Below are 23378 nucleotides of genomic sequence, written 5' to 3'. Positions count from 1 at the left end.
GTGTGGAATGGACTGCCTGCAGTGATAGTGGAGTCAGACACTTTAGGAACATTTAAGCGGTTATTGGATAGGCACATGGAGCACACCAGGATGATAGGGAGTGGGATAGCTTGATCTTGGTTTCAGATAAAGCTCAGCACAACATCGTGGGCCGAAGGGCCTGTTCTGTGCTGTACTGTTCTATGTTCTATGTAACCCACCTTCCTGTCTGCCGGTACACTCCTGCAACCTTGATACCCTCCTCAGTACCTCACTACACTCAACACTGGCTTCTGGACGACAGCTCGTTTTCCCATCCCCCTGACAAATTAGTTCAAACCCCCCGAAGAGCTGTAGCAAATTTCCCTCCCAGGATATTGGTGCCCCTTGATAAAATTGATAAAACAAAAACAGAAAATGCTGGAAAAACACTCAAAATGTTAACTCTATTTTCTCTCTCCACAAAAACAGCATCTGCGGAGACAGAAGAGAGCAGACAAAGGATCATCCAGACTCGAAACGTTAGCTCTATTCTCTCTCCACAGATGCTGCCTGACCTGCTGAGTTTTTCCATCATTTTCTGTTTTTGTTTCAGATTCCAGCATCTGCAGTGTTTTGCATTTATTTTCATGCCAATTGATAAAATATTGATTGGACTATATCATCTACAGAAAATTTAGAAATGTTCATTTTTCTCTAAATCGTTTTCAATTGCCATTTTATTCTTAAGGTCCCACTTTGTAGAACTCCTGCCTGAGTCAGAAGCAAGTGGATTTGAGCCCAATGCAAGGAATTGAGTTCATTTTAAAATTACTTCATGGATCTGGGCATCACTGGCAAGGCTAGCATTTGTTGCCCATCCCTACTTGCCCTTGAACTGAGGGTCTCACTTTCAGAGGGCATTTAAGAATCAACTCGCATTGCTGTAGATTTGGAGTCCCATATAGGCCAGACCAGGTATGATTGGCAGATTTCCTCCCCTAAAGTCAACCAGATTTTAATTTTTACAGTTGATGAGTTTCTTGGAAACCATTATTGAGATGATTGTATTCCAGATTTTTTATCAATTGAATTTAGATTCCACCATCTGCCATGCTGCGGTTTGAAACCTTTTCCTCAGAGCATTAGCCTGGGCCCCTGGAATATTAGTTCAATGACAGACCACAATGGCAGCATCTCTCCCCAAAAACCTTTTCTAGGCTGCCAGAATTAAAAATTTGTCCGTGGCCATTCCATGCCATCCTTCGTCCATTTTTGATTTTTTGCAGTCCTGGCGTGGCGATGGGCGGAATAAGGTGAATGAAATTGGATATGGACAAAGATACACGTCAGGTGATATCATCTCAGTTTCCGGTCATCCGCTCACCTGATATTCAATTGCACTGAATTTGATTTGGGTTGATTTATTATTGTCACATGTATTGTGATACAGTGGAAAGTATTGTTTCTTGCATGCTATACAAACAAAGTATACCGTACATAGAGAAGGAAAGGAAAGAGTGCAGAATGTAGTTACAGTCATAGCTAGGGTGTAGAGAAAGATCAACTTAATGCGAGGTCGGTCCACTCAAAAGGCTGATGGCAGCAGGGAAGAAACTGTTCTTGAGTCGGTTGGTACATGTCCTCAGACTTTTCTATCTTTTTCCCAATGGAGGAGGGTGGAAGAGAGAATGTCCGGGGTGCGTGGGGTCCTTAATTATGCAGGCTGCTTTTCCGAGGCAGCGGGAAGTATAGACAGAGTCAATAGGTAGGAGGCTGATTTGAGTGATGGACTGGGCTTCCTTTGTGACCCTTTGTAGTTTCTTGTGGTCCTGGACACAGCAGGAGCCATTCCAAGCTGTGATATAACCAGAAAGAATGCTTTCTATGGTGCATCTGTAAAAGTTGGTGAGAGTCGTAGCTGACATGCCAAATTTCCTTAGTCTTCTGAGAAAGTAGAGGCATTGGTGGGCTTTCTTAACTATAGTGTCAGCATGGGGGGACCAGGACAGGTTGTTGGTGATCTGGACACCTAAAAACTTGAAGCTTGAGACTATTTCTACTTCGTCCCCATTGATGTAGACAGGGGCATGTCCTCCACTATGCTTCCTGAAATCGATGACCAACTCCTTCATTTTGTTGACATTGAGGAAGAGATTATTGTCACCGCACCAGTTCACCAGATTCTCCATCTCATTCCTGCACTCCGTCTCATCATTGTTTGAGATCTGACCCACTACAGTGGTGTCGCCAGCAAACTTGAAAATTGAGTTGAGGGGAATTTGGCCACACAGTTATAGGTGTATAAGGAGTGTAGTAAGGGGCTGAGGACACAGTCTTGTGGGGCACCGGTGTTGAGGATGATCGTGGAGGAGGTGTTGTTGCCCACCCTTACTGATTATGATCTGTCGGTTAGGAAATTCAGGATCCAGTCACAGAGAGAGGAGCTGACACCCAGGCCCACGGAGTTTGGAATTGAGTTTCGTAGGAATAATGGTGTTGAAGGCTGATCTGTAGCCAATAAATTGGAGTCTGACATAGGTGTCTTTGTATTCTAGGTGTTCCAGGATTGAGCTCCAGGGAGATGGTGTCTGCTGTGGACCTGTTGCGGTGATCAGCAAACGGTAGTGGATCCAGGAAATCTGGGAGGCCGGAATTGATTCATGCCATGACTAGCCTTTCGAAGCACTTCATAATGATGGATGCTAGAGCCACCGGTCAATAGTCATTAAGGCACACTGCCTGGCTTTTCTTTGGTACCAGGATGATGGTCGTCTTCTTGAAGCCGATAGGGACCTCGGATTGTTATAAAGAGAGGTTGAAGATGTCTGTGAATACCCCCACCAGCTGGTCCGCACAAGATCTGAATGCTCGTCTGGGTACCCCATCCGGGCCAGTCGCTTTCTGTGGGTTGACCTTCGAGAAGGCTGCTGTGAGGTCTGCGATGGTGACCTCGGATACGGGTTTGTCCGAAGCTCCTGGGGTGGAGGGCGTGCTCTCGCTCAAAACAGGCATAGAATGCATGGAGCTCATCAGGGAGGGGTGCGTTGGAGCCGGCAATTTTACATGTCTTCATCTTGTAGCCTGCTGTGTCTTGCAGACCTTGCTGCTCTCTCAGTTTTACTCTGCTACTTTATTGGGCTGTGGATGGAAATTTGTTTTCTCCTGGGGCAGATTCCATTTCTCTGCTGGATTTTGGGCCTCACTGTATCCTCAGCTTTTGCTATTATCTTAGAAGATGTTACTTTATACTGACCACTATGATCTGTTGGACAGTGTTACAACCCACCCCCAGGTGAGGTTCCCTAATTTTGTTGATCTGGACGGGACACCTCGATTTGTCACCATCCGGTTGGCATTCCTCCTAATTTGTTACAAACCCAGGTGACGGCGGCACGGTGGCACAGTGATTAGCACTGCTGCCTCACAGCACCAGGAACCCAAGTTCAATTCCAGCCTCGGGTGACTGTTTGTGTGGAGTCTGCACGTTCTCCCCGTGTCTGCGTGGGTTTCCTCCAGGTGCTCCGGTTTCCTCCCACAGTCTGAAAGATGTGTTGGTTAGCTGCATTGGTCATGCTAAATCCTCCCCCTCAGTGCACCTGAACAGGCACCGGAGTGTGGCGACTAAGGAATTTTCATAGTAACTTCATTGCAGTGCTAATGTAAGCCTATTTCTGATACTAATAAATAAACTTTAGTTGAGGGCTAAAGGTTGGCCAGGACACCATGGGGATAACTCCCCCGTTCTTTTTTGAAGTATTTTATATTCACCTGAGAGGGCAGACAGGTGAGGCCTTGCTTTAATTTCTCATCCAAAAGACAGCATGTCCAACCTCAATACTGCCCTGAAGTATCAGTCTTGATTTTTGTGCTCAAGTCCTGGGGTGGAACAACCTTCTGACTCAGAGTGAAGAGTTCTACAACTTAGTTACTGCTGATACAAAAATGCAAATTGGAAAATTGTCCTGATTTGAATTATTGCTTCCCACCATCTCTTCTGTCCTCCTACCATCAGGCATACTCTGTTTAAGTGCCTTCTCCCATTTTAAGCTCCAGAGCTAGATTAATACCTTTGTTTAATCCCCGGTCTCTATTTTTTTTGAAGGAGTTATTCTGTTCCTCCCAGTTATTTTCTTTCTTACACACAGCGCCACCTTCTGCTGTGACTAATTTTAGCAGCTGATAAAAAACATTGATGCAGCTGCTGCAGAACAACACATGATTGATAAAGCCAAAAATCTATTTAGATGGAATAATTTTATCTTTTCCCCCAATTATAAAGATATCTATGATCAATGATGTCTATAAAACATTCACAACACAACTAATAATGTTGAAGTGTCTCTGTAGTACATCCCACGAGAAAAGCAGCTTGTTAAGATAACACAGTATCTGTCAACTGACGGATAATCTGTCAACAGAATTGTTTCTTTCTTTAGAAAGTACATTTTCTGAGGTCTTGATCGATCTGGTACATTCTAATGGAATGTAGATGTTGGTTGAAAGAACAGATTTGATTCTTACCTTACTGTTGAGGGCAAGAAAGAAATCCGCAGGATCGAGGTGCTGTAAAATCTAGTTAGTGTGTCATAAGTATGTAAAGAACAAATACATATCCGTGCAGTCAAATATTTTAAGAATTATGGTGATAAGCATGTAGAACTACACCCACTGCGAACAGGACTGAAATCGTAGGAGACATTGATAACATGGCACAGTTGCTGTGAGAGAGACTCTGGACTCTTTGTTCCTGCAGGTCAGTTGGGTTAGTGACCTGGCAGAATGTGCTCACACTGCGGTATTTTCTCTCAGGACAACAGCATAGTTCATAGCTATGGCCTCTCAAATACCGGCACATGGGGTAGAAATAGTGATGAGGATGGGGAGAGGGGGGTTGGGGGTTGCAGGGTACCAAGCAGCAGCAGTAGGTCAAACTCAAGATTTAGATGCCACGGAAAAGGGATCACCGCACTAGTTGAGGAGGTCACATGCGCGAAGGAGAAGGAAGGTGGAAACGGACACTCGACACTCATTCAGAGTGTGGGTTTTCATTAAAAGTACGGTTACACTAAAATTACAGTGTGGGCAGTGATTGGTTTTGGCATGGTTTGGAAATAGTTTTGACAAGGCCTAATGAATGGAGGCTATTTGAACAATTGGTCACAAAGGCATGTTTGTTGTTGAAGGAATGTTGTGGTGGGAAGTGAAAATAAATATGCAGGTTTTTTTACGCAACAGCGAGATCTGGTAATAAACACATTTACAATATTGCATGGGATCAAAAGTGTATCGTGGGTATTTGCTTTCATTTTAAACAGCATGATGGCGATGAAATTTAGTACATTAAGTATTTTTCAAAGCATATTATATTGTATGTGTGCCATTTTTGATTTCCATTAACGTTAGAAATTTTATAACCTATTTTATGCATACAGCAGCTCTGTGATACAGGCTGAACCCTGAAATCCTGATGTAGGAATCAGCAGCTCGTGTGTTGCTGGTGACACTCACCGTGCCTTGAGCTGCCAGCTCAGTCACGATCAAAAAGGCGACAGGAAGTGGCACTGCAAAGGATAAATTATGCTCATTATGTCTTTTAGATTAAATGATTTTGGACTTTACTGGTTCCAAGAGCTTGATTTGGGGTCCACAAATCCTTGAGCTTGATGTCTGAGTTGGCTATTTCCACCATAGTTCATGGGCCTGGAAAGGTGATCATATTCAAATGTCAATGTTGGGTATCTGAATGTCATTGGAAATGTCTTCCCACTGATTCCCTTTATCAGAGGGCCAAGAAATCATCAGTAATTTCCAGAACCTTCAGCTATCTTGGCTGTGCCACAGGATTAGCTCTAGATGCACCATTGGATTGGTGGAATGCAGAGTCTTACCCAATTTTGGGGGGATTTTTCAAGGCTTCAAAGGCCAGATTTTATACTAAAATCTCTAGTAACTTGAATAAAATGTTAGCTTTTTACATTTACAAACATATGAAATAGGGACAGAGGTAGGCCATTCGGCCTCGAGAGCCTGCTGCACCATTCAATATGATCATGGCTGATCTGTTTGTGTTTCAAGTTCTACATTCCCACCTACCCCCAATAACCTTTGATTCCCTTGCCTAACAGGAATCTACTTGGTCCTTAAAAATATTCAATGACCCTGCCTCCACTGCCATCTGAGGCAGAGTGGGTTCCAATGTCGCAAAAACTCACAGAAAAAATTCCTCATTTCTGTCCTAAAAGGGCGACCCTTAATTTTCAGTTCTGGACTCACCCACAAGAGGAAACATCCTTTGAACGTCCACCTTGTCAGGACCATCCAGGATCTTATATACTTTGACATGATTTTTCATCACTCATTTATTATTTCTAGGTTTCCTGCTGTAGAAAAGTAGCACAATAAACTTCCGATTCCTATGATGGATCACTTTCCCGTGCAGAACTTGTAATGAGGATCACTATCTCCCTAGTTCCTTGTTTTATCTGGTTGTATGTTACATGGTTTTTAATAATGTATTTTGGATATTTTTGTTCCATAGGTGCAGGGTTAAAAATATGGACGCGATCTTATAACCTCGTCCCGCTCGACTTTCAGCAAGACAGGGTGGTATGATCAGGTGAGAGGTGAAAAACAAGGAACTCGCCTGGTTCCTCACCTCCCCTGATTGTACAGGTCCTGTTTTACTGGTGAAATCAGCTTCGCATCCAGAAGGACACAGTGGCACTGTGATTAGCACAGCTGCCTCACAGTGCCAGGGACCTGGGTTTGATTCCAGTCTCGGGTGACTGTGTGGAGTATGCACATTCCCCCCCCCCCCCCCCGTGTCTGCATGGGTTTCCTCCGGGTGCCTCAGTTCCTTCCCACACTCTAAAGATGTGGTTTGGTTGATTAGCTATGCTAAGTTGTTCCTTAGTGTCAGGGTAAATACATGGGGTTATGAGGATAGGGCCTGGGTGGGATTGTTGGCGGTGCAGGCTCAATGGGCTGAATGACATCCTTCTGCACGGTAGGGATTCTCTGATTCCTCTTCTATGAAAGGGCGTGAAGCCAATTTAAATACTTATGACATAATTTAAACATCATTAGCACATCCCGGACTCACTTGACCTTACTTGCTTGCCGGTCATATAGCTGGCGAGAATCACAGCTGGTCTCCACCAGCGGGAGACTGAATGTGGTGGCTTCGTTGGGGGGGGGAGGGGATCAGAGGCCATTAAAGCTCCCAGGTGGTCGGGGGCAGAAAATAATGGTCGGGCTGTCACTCTGGCACCGCCCACTGGGCACCATAGCTGCCAAGGGGGTAGGGCCTGAGTGGGATGGAGCTATGAAAGGGAGGGTGAAGGGGAGCTCCACAGGGGTGGCAATAGGGAAGGGAGGGAAATCTGCAGGGGTGGCGATCGGTGGGTGGAAGGGAGGAGCTCTGCAGAAAGTGCACCTGACAAATGACAAATGCATTTTTTAACTCTTCTTCTCAATGTAACATGCTATGGCAGCCCAGGAAACAAAGGTCAGAATTGGATTCAGAAGATCAAATGTAATTACATCTGGGGCACAAAGTTCAAAGTATACATTTTATTCGAATTTCAGCAAAGTTTGAAATTCATTATGGAAAAATCTTTAAGAATGGAAGACAAAATTTGCAGTATCTATCCAGTGAAGCTTACAAAGTGTTCAAATACACCGAAAAACATTCAAGTTAAATACAACAATTACATACCGATATTCCAAAATTTTATTTACATTTTTGACCAATTACTTGTCACAGCAGTAAGTGAATCTAAAACCGACAACATTTTAATAAGTCTTCTGCAAAGCCTAACAGACATGTATTGGAATGCCCAGGTGTAACTGCCCTTTATTTATCCAGTGTATAGCCTTTGAATTTTAGAAGTTCTTATGTAGATAATCTGATCAACAGTCAATATATTTTTCCAGCTGTGGGATATCCGATGAATGAAATCTTCAATTCATGAAAAGGGTGATCTTTGCATCAATCAAAATTTGTTAGGAAATAAACGTTGCAGTAAACACAAGAGATTAACACAAATACCTGCTTTCCGCGTAACTGTTTATAAACTCGAGCACTCTTAACCTTTCTGTCATTGATGCAACACCGTTTTCCACTTTACAGAAAATTATCTAATAATTCCTTGAGTATGGTCAAAATCATCGGGAGGAATTGACACCGATAATCTGTGAAGAATGCAGTGACAAACTACAGCAACAAAGGCAGAAAATAATGGAGGCAACTTTACACAGAGAAAGGCAGATTAGAGTTCATTTGTAACTATTGTGCTTAAAGCAGTGACCCAATGGGAGAACCAGGCTGACACAGATCTTAAATATATTTCCCATGTGGATTTTTATATCAAACTTGGTTCAGTTTGTTCTTGCCTAGGTCAATATACTTTTCAACTACAGAACCTGCATGATAAAGTCTATTGGCAGTTATATTTTCCACAATATGTTACCTTGAAAAATCTGAATTCTCTTTAGTGTTAGTGACATACAACTTTCCAACTACATTATTGAATTGGGACATTAACATGGAATGTTTTTATCTGCAGAAAAATAATTAATTAAATTACTATAGCTCGTCTTGTATTTAAAAAAAAATTTACAAGTCTGACATTATATCAGATAATACAGTGGACCAACCCCCACAATCGCTCTCTAATGGCGGCTGGAGGAGACAGATTTGCTTTCACCCTCAATGTTTGCCGCATACCCATCGAAGTTCCTGTTCTTCTCTGAGGTCAGTTAGGTTCTGGATGGACCTCCAGCTGCACTGGCAGGCATATGCTCGTGCACCTCTCCTACTTAACGTCTTCATTTTCAGTTTGTTTAAGTCAGGCATGTTGTTTCTGTTGGTGAAAGCAAAAAAAAGGTACATGTATATTTTAAACACGATACAACATTAATTGATTTATTATTGTCACATGTATTAGTATACAGTGAAAAGTATTGTTTCTTGTGCGCTATACAACACATACTGTTCATAGAGAAGGAAAGGAGAGAGTGCAGAATATAATGTTACAGTCATAGCTAGGGTATAGGGAAAGATCAACTGAATGCGAGGTAGGTCCATTCAAATGTCCGATGGCAGCAGGAAAGAAGCTGTTCTTGAGTTGTTTGGTACATGTCCTCAGACTTTTGTATCTTTTTCCCGATGGAAAAGGTGGAAGAGAGTATGTCTGGGGTGTGTGGGGTCCTTAATTATGCTGGCTGCTTTTCCAAGCAGCGGGAAGTGTGGACAGTGTCAATGGTGGAAGGCTGGTTTGAGTGATGGACTGGGCTTCATTTATGACCCTTTGTAGTTTCTTGCAGTCTTGGACAGAGGAAGAGTTATACCAAGCTGTGATACAACCAGAAAGAATGCTTTCTATGGTGCATCTGTAAAAGTTGGTGAGAGTTGTAGTGGATATGCCGAATTTCCTTAGTCTTCTAAGAAAGTAGAGGCGTTGGTGGGCTTTCTTAACTATAGTGTCAGCATGGGGGAAACCAGGACAGGTCATTGGTGATCACGACACCTAGAAACCTGAAGCTCTCGACCATTTCTACTTTGTCCCTATTGATGGAGACAGGGGCATGTTCTCCTTTACGCTTCCTGAAGTCGATGACTATCTCCTTCATTTTGCTGACATTGAGGGAGAGATTATTGTTGTCGCACCAGTTCACCAGATTCTCTATTCCTTTCCTGTACTCCGTCTCGTCATTGCTTGAGATCTGACCTACTGCAGTGGTGTCATCAGCAAACTTGAAAATGGAGTTGGAGGGGAATTTCACCACACAGTCAGAGGTGTATAAGGAGTATGGTAAGGGGCTGTGGACACAGTCTTGTGGGGCACCGGTGTTGAGGATGATCGTGGAAGGTGTTGCATTTATTACTCGCATTTAATTTAATTACAATTATTGCTTGCAATTAAAGGCAACAGAATAATTTTGATTGGATTTGTTTTGCGAGGTGGTTATGTTCCACTCCCTGTGATAGCAAGTTCCACATTCTTACCGGTCTTTGAGTAAAGAAGCCTCTTGTGAATTCCTTATTGGATTTTTTGAAGACGATCTTAAGTCAATGGTCTCCAATTATACTCTTCCTCACAACAGGAAACATTGTCACTGAATCAACGTTAACAAAAACTTTCATAATTTTAAAGGCCTCCATTAAGTCACTCCCTCAGCCTTCTTTTTTTTTTGACAGAAAAGAGACTGATCTGGTCAATCCTTTCCTGATATGTATATCCATATATTTCTGGTATTGTCCTTGTAAATCTTCTCTGCACCCTCTCCAGTGACTATATTGTTTTATACGATGACCACCTAAACTACATGCAATGCCCTAAATGTGATCTAACCAAGGTTTGATTCCAGGTTCAGCACAGTTTCCCTATTATCATATTTATTCCTTTAGAAACAGGACCTAGTGCTTGAGTTGCCTTTTTAATGGCTTTTTTAAATAGCCTTGTTAACCTGTGGTTGATGTATTTGTACTCCTTTCGGGGCACGAGTAGGCCACTCGGCCCCTTGATTCTGCTCTGCCATTCAATAAAATCATGGATGATCTGATAACAACTTCAACTCCACATTCTTGCCAACTTCCGATGACCTTTCACTCTCCCTTGCTCATCAAGAATTATTTTTTCATTCGTTCATGGGACATAGTTGTCACTGGCTGGCCAGCAATTTTTGCCCATCCCTAGTTGCCCAAGGGCAGTTGGCCATTAAAAAATGGCCCAGGAAAGTTGCGACCAGTGTCCTGCTACAGCGCTCTTGCTGACATTTCCTGGCCCACTGCGCTACTCGAACAGTGCAGCGGGCTGGGAAAATCGCGCCCAATACTTTTGAGTAGTAGAGAATGTGTAACAGCTAATTTTATAAATTCAGATTCATAAAATCGAAAGCAAGGAATTATAACTATTGAGCACAAAACTATGGGTCATAATTTTAAACAATGTGACTTGGCAAGTTGCTATAAGTGTCAGCAACAGCACAGTGAGGAATATAGTATCAGAGATCTGAGTAAACAGGACAAGCAACTATGCATTTCCTCAAACTGTTGTATTAAACAGAGCAATTTCAGAAGCCTTTATAAAGGGAAATACAACGATGTAACCTGGATATGAGGAAATTCATAGGTAACACTATAATCTAGTCTAATTTAATCAGTGTATTGACTCATTGGATGTGGGTTTGAATGCTAAAAAGTGTCTATTTGCCCAATGATACGCAGACAAGCAATTTATCATATATTTCTTCCAATTTCTTAATCCAACAGATTGAAGGATCAGGAAACTAAAAGCAAACGAATAGAGAAGAAAATTCAAATTACAGTGGATAAATTTAATTTCAGAATTAGCTACACAAGAGAATGGAGAGGGAAAGAAAGAGTCTATTAAGAGGGAGAGAAAAAGGAGACAGTTTTAAAATCTCCAACAACAATGTAAACCTGAAGGAGTGAAACTCATACTTCAAATAATTTATTTTCAATCCCAGAGGGGCTGACTGGCAGTCATTTACACTTACCACGATGCTGGAAGGGTACTTAGATGGATCAGAGTTAACTTTCTGTGGCAAACTTAAATCATGTCTATCTTGCAACTGTACGCAATTGAGCGCATTTCATCAGTGAGCTGGACAGGGAGTTGCAGCTTTCGCAACTATTGAATAATCGAGTTCACTTGTCTGTAACATTTGTACTTAAATAACAGCAAGCGCCATTAGCCTCACCATTATTTCAACAGCAAAATCTGGGCCTATATAAAAGTGGAGTAAAAACCTAACATTATGCAAGAGTTTGCTGAAACGTTTTAATGTTTCTGTTCCATACTAGACTATCAGTCATATACTTGCATATAGCCAAACATACCTAAAAAAGAAGTAGTCGCATGACTTGTTCCATTCATAATCATCAAGTGTAATTACTCTAAAGTCACAGGTAGTACAGCGGAGTTGATCACATGTCCTGTTTATTAAAAAAAAGAAATATGTTGTCTTCACAAGATAAATTGTGCAAATAACTTTTATAAATAACCAAAACACAACAATCAGTAAGCCAGGTTATCTGTCTATCTTACAGTCTGTTAGTGGATCTTTATTTTCATTTAAAAAATCAACTTAATTATTTCTTGGAAATTCCTGAAGCTCAACATTTGCCTCATAACTGTGAAAAAGTTGGTTTTGGAGGTGTCTTGCTCATTGATTTTTAGTGTTTCCTTAAGGAGATATAGTCAGACAGCATTCAGCTCTTCTCACAGCGTCATTCAGATTAGGAATCAATCGAGTGAGGAACTAGCAGTGCAAGGTCTTATCCTTCAGTCTTGGAGCACAATCACATGAACCAGGCTACCTCTGTTAAAATAAGGACTATCACGAGTAAGGAACATCGAACACCATTCTGTCAGCAACACTGATGAGAAGTTACACTGCCAAATACAATCGCGCTCTGAGTTATAGAGAATACCTGGGGAAATCAAGATGGTCCCATTGAAAATTACAATATTTTAAATGTGTGCTCTCTGTATAGAACCTGGCCCACCAGAAATGGATGTTTGGGAGCTGATCTTTAGTGTCAGCTAGGTTCATTTATTAGTATAATTTCCAGAGTTTTCGTTTTAAGCACTGTTCCAGGATTTGAGCAAACACTGCGATCCTAGTCAGGGAGTGATGTTGAAGGTATTGCAATGGGGATGAGAAGTGTGTGTAAGTGGCTCAAGGTGAACTCAAAAGATCCCTGACACTCAAAGATGATATGATGAAGGTGCTATATTAATGCAAGTCTTTATCAAATATACTTAGAGATGAGTGTTCAAGCCACAAGAGGAGAATCAGAAGCCAATGTACTGATTCTTGCATTTATACCAGAGTAAACAGTGATATTCCAGGAGAAAGTCAACAGTTGAATTGCACTCCAATTGGCTTGCCCGAGGCATTCGCATTCTGAATTTATTAATTGTCAACAAAAACTATCACTCCAGCTTTATCAAACATATGAGGGCAATAAAAACTGTTTCATATGAATAATTTTCATATAATGTACTAGCAGTAGTTGAAGTGAAGGGAAGAAAGCTGCTGTATCGAGTGGGGCAGTTTTAGCAGCCTTTACAAGGGAAATATCTGGACATGAGGAAATCCATAGGTGATACTTTAATCTAATGAGTTAAAATCAGTATTTTGTCGAGTTGAATGTTGATACAATCGCTGAAAAATGCTTTTTAATATTAAAAAATTTCCATACTGATATAACAAACAACAGATGCATTATAATTCTATCTGATATGGACTACAATTAGAGATTAGTAAAAGAAATCTGAAAAAAATACCTTGGAGATGTATTTGTTCCCAGTCCTAGGGGTGCAGAACTACCACCGAGATAAACTGGACAACACCTAAAAGCAAAGCATTCAATAGAGCTCTATTCAGATGTTGTATGCTGCTCAAAGTATTTAGAATGCTCCCCCTACACACTTAATTCTTCTAGTGTGTTGACACAGTCCAATAACAAGTCACCCCCATTCCCATCTTTATTTCACACTGGGCATTTCAAAAAAACACACTAGCAGCACACTAAAGGTGGAATAATGGGAAAAATAAAGGATAACATGCGACACAGATACCGCAATATTAACTGGTGGCTTGTATGGAAAGCACAGTGGTGTGAAAAGAACCTAGCAAAGCCAGGGATATAGAGGTCCTGCCAATCTTAATGGGCAGACTACGGCCTAATAGGCTGCCAGGCTGGTAAGCGGAGGCAACAAGGAGCAAGAGGAAGCCACAGTAGGGGACTCACGGGACACACCCAGTCAGTCAGTGGGGTGGATCATTCTAGTCCATGACTGAGGGAGGTAGCTGATCAAGGATCCCTGAGATTGGGGTGGCAGAAAATGTGGGCCACAGTTGGGATGGTTGGGAAGAAAGGCTCGCTTGTGATGACTCCTGTTCTTCATGGTCCATATGGAGTGCATCTCTTGACGTTATTTTTAAATGCAAATTGGCTAATTCACCAAGGGTGAGCTTGACACTCAATTAGAGGCACTGGGTGCTCAGGAATTGTCTGTCTTGCACCAACGGCAACAGTAGGTGGCAGTCATGTGGAAAAAGAAAAAAAATACAAGTATAATGAGTGTTGTCTATGGGTCTCCTGATTGCAGCAATGTAATGGCAGCACCAAAAGCATTTGCTGACAACATTGGCTTCCCACTGACCTACACTTAAATTGATGCAATTGGACTTGACTTCTAAATGTTGGTTAGATCCCGACCTACCTTTAAAGGCTTCATGTTGATGGTCTATTTGTGATTTTAAATACTTTAGCAATGATACTGGGTTAGGTTACTCAATCTTAATATTTTAACGCCCCCCCCCCCCCCCCCCCCCCCACCCCCGCTCTCCCGCTCTGGCTGAATGCCTTCCAGCTGTCCAGGGCAGGGTTAAAATCAAGAGTGTGTAAACAGCTAAAAGTTAAGAGATAGAAAGGGCAGCATGAAAAATTGGCAAGACAAAAGGCTCCAGGGGACCAGGAATTGGGTGGAAGAACAAAAGCAAGTGAACACTTGTATATGAAGCAATAGGTGTTGAATCAATATCTCTAATACTCTACAACCACAAGATTTCCACCCTCCAAATCAATTTCTGATGCGATCTCTTCTATCACCCTACCTTTCCTCCTTCCACTGCCAGTGGCATTTGCTCTAAGCAGGTACAGTATAGTCCAAAACTATTTTCAGATGTTTAGCACAAACTTGCACTAAAGGTACTGGATAGCCCTGCACTATGTTAAAGCTAAGACTAAACAGTAATGAACAATAGAAGTAAAAATTAAAAAAAGGATTTGAGATAGACAGGATGAAAAAGGAAGATGTGACATAGAACATTTGGCCATGAAGTGGATATGTACTGTCAACAGAGGAGGTCACATGGGTCTTATTAAACAGATATTAAATACTAAAAACCAATTAGCATTAGAAGAAAGGATGCTCACCTAGGCACCACGGGTCAGAAGCTGCCCAAAAGTAGGAGATGAAGATTAGGACCATAGGAGATTAAATAATTTGGATTTAAATAGCTTCCATTGCAGCCACAATCATGACTCCTTAAATGTGTGGCTTAACTACTTGTTACACAAATACACATCTCTTTAACCTGTGCTTAATGCTCCCTCCACCCACATTGTCTGTATCATTAAGATCTGGCTGGCTGTAGGGATTCGCATTCTAATCAGTATTCTGTAACTTGATTTTTGTGTCTCTGTGCCCTGTTTGAGAGCACATTTCCACTCCAAGCAGTGCTCCGAAAGCTAATGGTATTTGCTACCAAATAAACCTGTTGGACTTTAACCTGGTGTTGTTAAAACTCTTACTGTGTTCACCCCAGTCCAACGCCGGCATCTCCACATCTTAACTACTTGTTACCAGGGTAAGGAATATCTCCATGTGGTTGGAAAGGGAGAAGGAATATCCAGATGGCATGGTTCATTTTGGGACAAATTCATAAAGGGAAGAAAATGGAGGAAGTCCTGCTGAGGGACTATCAGGGGTTAGGAGCTAAATTAAAAACCAGGACCTCAAGGATGGTAATCACAAGATTGTTATCAGTCATGTGTCAATTGGCATTGCAACAAACAAATCAGAAGGGTGAATACATGGCCACAGGAGTGGTGTTAGAAGGGTTTCTATTTCACGGGAGGCTGGTAACAAACTGGGACAGAAGGGAACTGCACCTGAACCCGGCTGGAACCAAGGTCTTAGTGAAAACAAACAGGATTGTAAAAATGACTTTAAACTCAAAAATGGGTACCAGAGGGCTCAGTCCTTAAATTGTACAAAATATAGCTTAATGATAAAAAAGGATAAAGCCAGGGTTCAGGTCACATATAGCGGCATGGATACTTCGAATGAAGGGAACTCTACAACAACTGAAATACTTATAGCAGAAGTGATGAATAAGAAATGTGTTAAGTAAAACAGGGCTGGATTTTCAATATGGAGTCTCTTGGTGCTATTTTTAAATGCAAATGGCTGAAATGCTACAAATTAGAGACACTGAGCTCTTCCAGGAGTGGGAACATGCAGATTTCTTAGCCATAACTTTCCAAAGTTCTCCCGATTCAGGTTTTGTCCCTCGAGATTGGAAAATTCCAAAGTCACTCCATTATTTTAGAAACACAAGGGAAAGAAACCAGGAAATTATAAACTTATTTGACTCTGCTGTGTACAAGTTACTAAAATCTGTAGTTACGGACTGAGCTAATTAGAGACAGCCATTGATTGTGGGTCATTGAATATTCAAGGCCGAGTTAGATAGATTTTTGATGATCAAGGAAGTCAAGGGTTATGGAGGGCAGACACGAAAAGTGTAGGTGAGACCACAATCAGATCAGCCACGATGTTATTGAATGATGGAGCAGGTTCGAGGTGCCGAAAGTCCTACTCTTGCTCCTAATTATTGTATTCTTGTGTAAAACAGGTTCAAAATAGTTAGACTATCTTATATTTATCATTTTATACAACTTAACAAAATCATAAGTGTGTCAAACTTCACATCAACATGAATTTTAGTTATTGCCGACTACAATTATTAACCTCAACATTGTATAAAGAGCATATTTCATGAACTTACTTTCTACCCTTGGTCTGAGAAGAAGCTCTGTGACCTGAACAATTTGTTATTGTTCCTGGGCTTGACTTCTGTAACAAAGGGCATTGAGTGACGTTTCAAATAATGTAAATAGAACTTCCAAAAACACAGTATCAACCATTTTCACTTTTTATGAAGCATCCGATTTAAAGTTAGGGCAGGCATGGTGGTTAGCATTGCTGCCTCACAGCACCAGCGATCCAGGTTCGATTCCAGCCTTCGGTGACTGTTTGCATGGAGTTTGCACGTTCTCCCCATGTCTGCGTGGGTTTCCTCCGTGTGCTCCAATTTCCTCCCACAGTATGAAGATATGCAGGTTAGGTTAGGTCGACTGGCCATGCTAAATTGCCCCTTAATGTCCCAAGATGTGTAGGTTGGGGGGATTAGTGAGGTAATTATATCAGGTAACAGGGCCTGGGTAAGATGCTCTATTAGAGAGAGTCGGTGCAGACTCAATAGCCTGAATGGCCCCTTTCTGCACTGTAGGGATTCTATTGGTTTAAATATAGAACATTGGTAAACTAGTATGTCCCCATACACGAGGATGGTTCCAAACAAGCATGTCTGGGCAGGTGATTTTTTTGGTATTTTGCAATCAATGGTTTTATTATTTCTTTAGATATGATTCATTGAATATACTTTTATTACAATTTTTATTACAGAGTAAATGGGTCCTTTTAAGGTTGACAAGACCTAAAAGAGTGGAGTGCTACAGGGATCAGTGCTGGGTCCTCAACTATTCACAGTCTCTATCAATGATTGGATGAAGGGAATAAATATATGGTTGCTAAATTTGTTGATGACACAAAGATAGGTAGAAAGCTGTGAAGAGGATAAAAGGAGGCTGCAAAGGAATTGAGATAGGTTAAGTGAGAGGGCTAAAATTTAGCAGATGGAGGTATAAGGTGGAAAAATGTGAACTTGTCCACTTTGGCAGGAAGAGTAGAAAAGCCTCATAATTTATAAATTGAGAGAAAATGGAAAATTCTAAGACTGAGGGGTATTGGGTGTCACTTTTTATGACATTAGCTGCCACATGGTAAGTTTAAAGGTCCAGGTTTTGAATGTTAGTGAATGGATGACTTAGTTCATGGGTGGGTAGTCTAGGGCTCAGGAGGGAGGGGGCTCTTAGCCTGGACAAGGAGATAGTCGGCTGGTCTGGGGTGTTGTAGTGGGGCGGGGGAAGGGGGTGTGATGAGGATGTCAGTTGAGGAGCTTCTCAGATGTTAAACTAGGTTTTAAACTGTCCAACGTTTCCTGGGTAACTATTCAAGCAAGCGCATTGGAAATGTCCAAAGTCTCAACTACAGCTCAGAGTTGAAGCGATTTGCGGAGTTGTCCTTTGGAAGTTTAAACTTCTTGGGCGGTTCCCACATAGTTTCACACACTAGGACCTCCTCAGGGTCCTTATGTGCATCTTCAGTTATACATCAAATCTCAGAGGATCCAGAGACTACACGGTTTGGCCCATTAAATATCAGGAACCAGAGAGTAAATTGAGGCAGGTTTTAGACTGGAGTTACATAGGAGATTATAAAATAACTAGTGCACAATATATATCCAATATATATCCTTGCACAGTTCTACAAGGTCATTTAAACACATACAAAATGGTGCTAAAGTGTTTCTTGGGCAAAATGATAAATAGATTTTCATAAACAAATTTCATTCAACTTACAGAAAGATCAGATACACTTGGATCATCATGGAAAATATCTTCAATAAGATCACTTAAATCGTCTTCCTCTTTGGAATTTTGTTTTGATCGGACTGAAGGTGCACTGGAAAATGTAACACAATACATTAAACTTTACCTAATCTTTGCATCTGTGTAAGAGGAGAGTTCGATGATGAACCTACAGCTTCAAATATTTCACATTAGAATGACAAGATTGCAACACCTGAAATCTGTTATAAAAACAGAAAATATTGGAAATACGTAGAAGGCTGGTCAACTCCTGTAAGCAAAAAATATAGATTGTGACATTTTGGAAGTCAGCTGGATTATCAAATCTGTCTTTAAGAGAAAACGCAGAAGCTACAATACAATAATTGTACCAAAGGTGCAGCATGTAATCAGAAGGGTTATTGGAATGCTATCCTTTATTATGAGAGGAATTGAACATTAAAGTAAGGATTTCATGCCTCAGTCGTAGAGGGCATTAGTGAGACTGCATCTCAAATACTGTATCTCTTTATTTAAGGAAGGGTGTATTGCATTGTGGGTGGTTCAGAGGAGGTTGATATCTGGATTGAGCGGGTTGTCATATGAGAATAGGTTAGAAAGACTGGACTTCTTTCCACTTGAGTGTAGAAGAGTGGGGGGTGGCTTGATTGAAGTACATAAGATCCTGAATGTTTCCCATTGTCTCTTTATCAACATCCATTTTAGTCAATTTACCCAGTTAATCTTAGCGAGCTTCCCCCCATACCTGTGTAATTGGATTTGTTTAAATTTAAAATTCTTGTTTGGGTCTGGAGTGAGCCACTTTCAAAATCAGTATGGAATTCATTGTATAAGCAGTTTTTCCCTGTGGAGACTGAAACATATGTTGATAAATAGACAGTGTGAAACATTTAAAGAGAGTATTCGAAATGTTCAATAAAAATATGCTCCATTTTTTAAAAAATCAGCAAGAAAGATCCACCTGTGGATGGAAGTTCAGGTTAGTATTAGAATAAAAGATAATGTTGCAAATAATGGTGAACTGGAGGATTGAGAATTTTAGAAACCAAAGGGCCACCAAAAAGATGACCAAAAGAGGGTAAAAAACATGAGAGTAAACCAGCCAGGATTTTAACAGCTTTTATTAAGTATATAAAAAGGAGAGTAGCTAAAGGAAACTTTGATCCCTTATGTTGCAATACAGAAAACCAACTGGTGAAGGATGATACTGGAACCAATCTTTACTCAGTCTGATATTTATTTACAGAGCATTTATCTCCTAACTCAACCATCCACAGTTTCAGTGAGTGGTCTCTTTATATGTGCTGGAAGAGTGCTGCTTCAACAACACTCGAAGCTCGACACCATCTAGCACAAAGCAGCCTGTTTGATTGTCACCCATTCTACCACAGCTGGCATTCACTCCGTCCACTACCTATGCATCATAGCTACAGTATGTACCATCTAATGCAGTGTAGCGACTCATCGAGGCCTTTTCACCAGTACCTTCCAAATCCATAGCCACAATTACCTAGAAGGTCATGAGTTCGGCCATCTGGGCAGCAAGGACATGGGAACACCACAAAGTTCTCTTCCCTCCACACACTATCCTGACTTGGATGTCCCTTCATTATTGCCGGATAAAAATCTTCAAACTCCCCAGCTGAGAGTGCTGTGTGAGTACCTTCATCATATAGACAGCTGCAGTTAAGAAAGTTCACCACAACCTTCTCAATCAGAGGTGGTCTATAAATGCTGGCCTTGCCAGTGATGCCCATATCGCATAAAAATAATAAAAAATACAAAAGCCTAAATCTGCAACCCTTTCTCAAAATCTCAGAAAAAGCATGGTGTGCATTATCGCCAACAAGAAATAAAAGGCCACTGAATAGTTATTTGTGATGTTGGTGACAATAAAACAGCATGTATATGGTAGGGATTTTATGAAGCAGTATTGTAACTCAACACGGTAATTATAACAATGTAAAAACAATTCCTTGTCCTTTGTAGTCAGTGATGAACTTTTTTGCTTCATTGCTGGATCAAAATCCAGCAATAATGAAGGGACATTCATAGTCAGTGGTGAAGGAAAGATGTTCATCACTGACTTTGAAAGTCTTCTAAAAGATCTAGTGATCTTTATGTCAAGAATTTTCCCTCCTCTCACCATGCAGTGGATTGTAAGCTTTATACAAATTTGAGCAGATACGCTTATAATTAGATGAAGGGTTATGGGGAGCAGGCAAGAAGGTGGAGATGAGATCGACCATGATTGTATTGAATGGCGCAGCAGGCTCGAGGAACTACTCCTGCTCCTAGTTCTTATGTTCTCTCATGTTCTTATGTTGTTTAATGAGGATTCCCATCGTGGAACTGTAATTATTTAATCAAACTGTCCCAGCGCCATTCAAAGAAGAACTTACACAGGCAGCCAGCCAGAAAATGAAAAAGACAAAAACGAAATCCTTCCTTAATTTTACAGAGAGAAAAGATTGGGTCATTCACATGTGGTGAAGTTTGAAGCTGATATATCCTAAAAAAAAGTTTTAAAAATCTCATAGTAAGTCATAATGCAGACATTTAACAGCATCGTACCAATATAACATAATGTTAGGGCCCAATACTTTGTACAGCAATAATTAATACGCAGATCGCTCTTAAAAACCCAGTTGCACTTGACTGAGGTGTAATTTTTTAAATTGCGTATCCAATGTAACAATGGAAAGTTCTAGCCACATATCAATTGATCTCACTGACCTTTTGGCTGGCAGGGGGAGGGGATGGGGTGCCAGCAGGGCAGTCTGTGGTGGGATAGTACAGTAAGGGGCAGACGAGCATTCCAAGATTCTTGTGCTAATCCTGAAGTTACGGTCCGGTTCAGAGGTGTAATGACAGTGAATGCTGACAGTTCAAACCCCACCCCTTCCAACCTCTGCAAAATCTGGGCCTCGTGTCAAATGTCAGTTCACTGATTTGATAGAGGCACTACATTATACACTGTTTACTTAAAATGTTCTCCCCAGACTGCATCATTCCCCTCCTGATTGCAGATTACGGAGGCCAAATGAACCACCCCACTGCTTACCTAAAAAATAACACAGACTCATGAACCAACACAAAACTTCTCTATGGTGTTCACTGAATACCATTCATTGAGGAGCCCAGAACTAGGTATTAAACTGTACAGTGAACTCGCAGAACAGAAGACCATGCTGGTGAAAAAAGTGAAAAACACTGATAAATAAGGGGCGAATTTTCCCGTTCCACCTGCCACAGGAATGGGCGAGGAGCAAACCATGGAAAGGTCTGTTGACCTCGGGCGGGATTTTCCAGATTCGGGGCAAGGGTGGCTGAAAATCCCACCGAGTGTTTTATCTGTGATGGGTAGCTGGGGAGTGAATGACACCCTTTATAAAGTCCCCCACACCACAACAGTTACGGTGCTACACTTCAAAAAGTGAAAGTCACCATATAGTTAAAATAATACTCTTCCACCTTCTTCTGTTGGGAAAAAAATATACAAAAGTCTGAGGTCACGTACCAACTGACTCAAGAACAGTTTATTCCTTGCTGCCATCAGACTTTTGAATGGACCCCTACCTCGCGTTAGGTTGATCCTTCTCTACACCCTAGCTATGACTGTAACACTAGTATGTACACTCTCCTCTCCTCTTTGAACGGCATGCTTTGTCTGTATAGCGCGCAAGAAACAATATTTTTCACTGTATACCAATACATGTGGCAATAATAAATCAAATCAAAAAGCTTATTTATTAGTGTCACCAGTAGGCTTACATTAACACTGCAATGAAGTTAAAATGTGAAAATCCAAAGTGAAGCCAAGTTCTTTCTTCCTCAATCGGAGGGGGGGTCCAGAAATAACTGGTGCAGAGTGAAAACCACAAGCTGCCTGGTGACCAACAGGTTGTTGCTGCTCTCAGTGTCAGCTTAGTCCTCCTCCAGGTGAAGATGCCACTGAGACCCCTCTCTCCCTGGTTAATTAGTTACAATGGTCAAAGTGCCTCACTCTCCCCCCCCCTCCCCCCTCCTCCAGAGCTCAGAGAAACAAATTACTGGGATTTAACCTGAGTTTCACCTCCTTGTCCGATCCCCCAGCCCCGGCCGACCTGTTCCTGCAGAATCGCAGCTCCACTTCGTCCAGCAGCTCGTCCAGGTCGTCCGCCATCACAGCAGCGCCGTTGCCTGGAGCCGGGCGGGGGCGCTCACGCTCAGACGCACGGTGCCGCGCGACTGCGCGCGCGACCGTGCACTGGAACCTCCCCGGCGCGCGCGAGCGAGCTCTTGTCTCCCCCGCGCCGTCCCCCGGAGCGGGAGCGAGCCAGCGCTGCTGAGGCAGACGGGGAGGGGGGGAGGAACCGCTGAGATAGCGCTGCATGTCTGCACTGGAGCAAAGAAAGGCAGCACCAAGTGGAAAAGAATCTCTGCAAATCTGAAATCAGCATGCAAAACTTTCAAAAATGTAGATCAACAGGTGAAAGATAGGCTGACATTAACACTGCAATGAAGTTACTGTGAAAATCCCCTGGTCGCCACACTCGGGTGCCTGTTCAGGTACACTGAGGTAGAATTTAGCCAATGCACCTAACCAGCATGTCTTTCTGACTGTGGGCAGAAACCGGAGCACCCGGAGGAAACTCACGGGGAGAACGTGCAGATTCCACACAGTCACCCAAGTTGGGAATCGAACCCAGGTCCCTGGCGCAATGAGGTAGCTGTGCTAACCCCTTTGTCACCGTGCCACCCTAGTTGTGACTGTAACACTATATTCTGCACCCTCTCCTTTCCTTCTCCTCTATGTACTCTATGGACGGTATGCTTTGTCTGTATAGCGAGCAAGAATAAATACTTTTCACTGTATCCCAATACACATGACAATAATAAATCAAATCAAATTATTTTATTCATTTAAGGGATGTGGGCTTCGCTGGCTCTGAGCCAGCATTCATTGCCCATCTATTCCTACATTATGAATTCACTTCATTCATTATTGTTACTTAAAATGATGACATGTGAATTTGGGATACACTGTGATATCCTGTAAGAGTGAAAATCAATGACATTACAGAGGATTAACCATTACCCTTTCTTGCTAATATTA

At 41.8% G+C, this 23378-nt stretch overlaps 1 protein-coding gene across 2 annotated transcripts; it reads right to left on the bottom strand.

Moving 5' to 3' along the window:
* Positions 1 to 7520: 7520 nt before the first annotated feature.
* On the bottom strand, positions 7521 to 22461 carry cfap418 (cilia and flagella associated protein 418). 2 transcript variants are annotated; one of them, XM_078217036.1, is made up of 6 exons: positions 22345 to 22461; positions 18272 to 18374; positions 16576 to 16643; positions 13281 to 13346; positions 11828 to 11923; positions 7521 to 8825 (listed from the first exon to the last, which is right to left on the bottom strand). In XM_078217036.1, exons 1-6 carry the CDS (start codon positions 22443 to 22445, stop codon positions 8672 to 8674), a joined length of 588 nt encoding a protein of 195 aa, XP_078073162.1. In that variant the 5' UTR covers positions 22446 to 22461; the 3' UTR covers positions 7521 to 8671. The 2 variants fall into 2 exon arrangements, with proteins under 2 accessions (XP_078073162.1, XP_078073163.1); XM_078217037.1 differs by having other exon boundaries at positions 22387 to 22461.
* Positions 22462 to 23378: the final 917 nt, after the last annotated feature.

Source organism: Mustelus asterias, chromosome 7, assembly GCF_964213995.1.
Source record: "Mustelus asterias chromosome 7, sMusAst1.hap1.1, whole genome shotgun sequence".
In the NCBI taxonomy this organism is placed as follows: domain Eukaryota; kingdom Metazoa; phylum Chordata; class Chondrichthyes; order Carcharhiniformes; family Triakidae; genus Mustelus; species Mustelus asterias.
This window is presented reverse-complemented; position numbering and strand designations above follow the sequence as displayed.

Coding starts and splice junctions, on each gene's coding strand:
- cfap418 (XM_078217036.1), bottom strand. CDS start 22,445: ATGGCGGACGACCTGGACGAGCTGCTGGACGAAGTGGAGCTGCGATTC. Junction 11,924..13,280: donor GGAACAAATACATCTCCAAG/GTATTTTTTTCA, acceptor TTTAATAAACAG/GACATGTGATCAACTCCGCT. Junction 8,826..11,827: donor TGCGACTACTTCTTTTTTAG/GTATGTTTGGCT, acceptor TTTCACCAACAG/AAACAACATGCCTGACTTAA.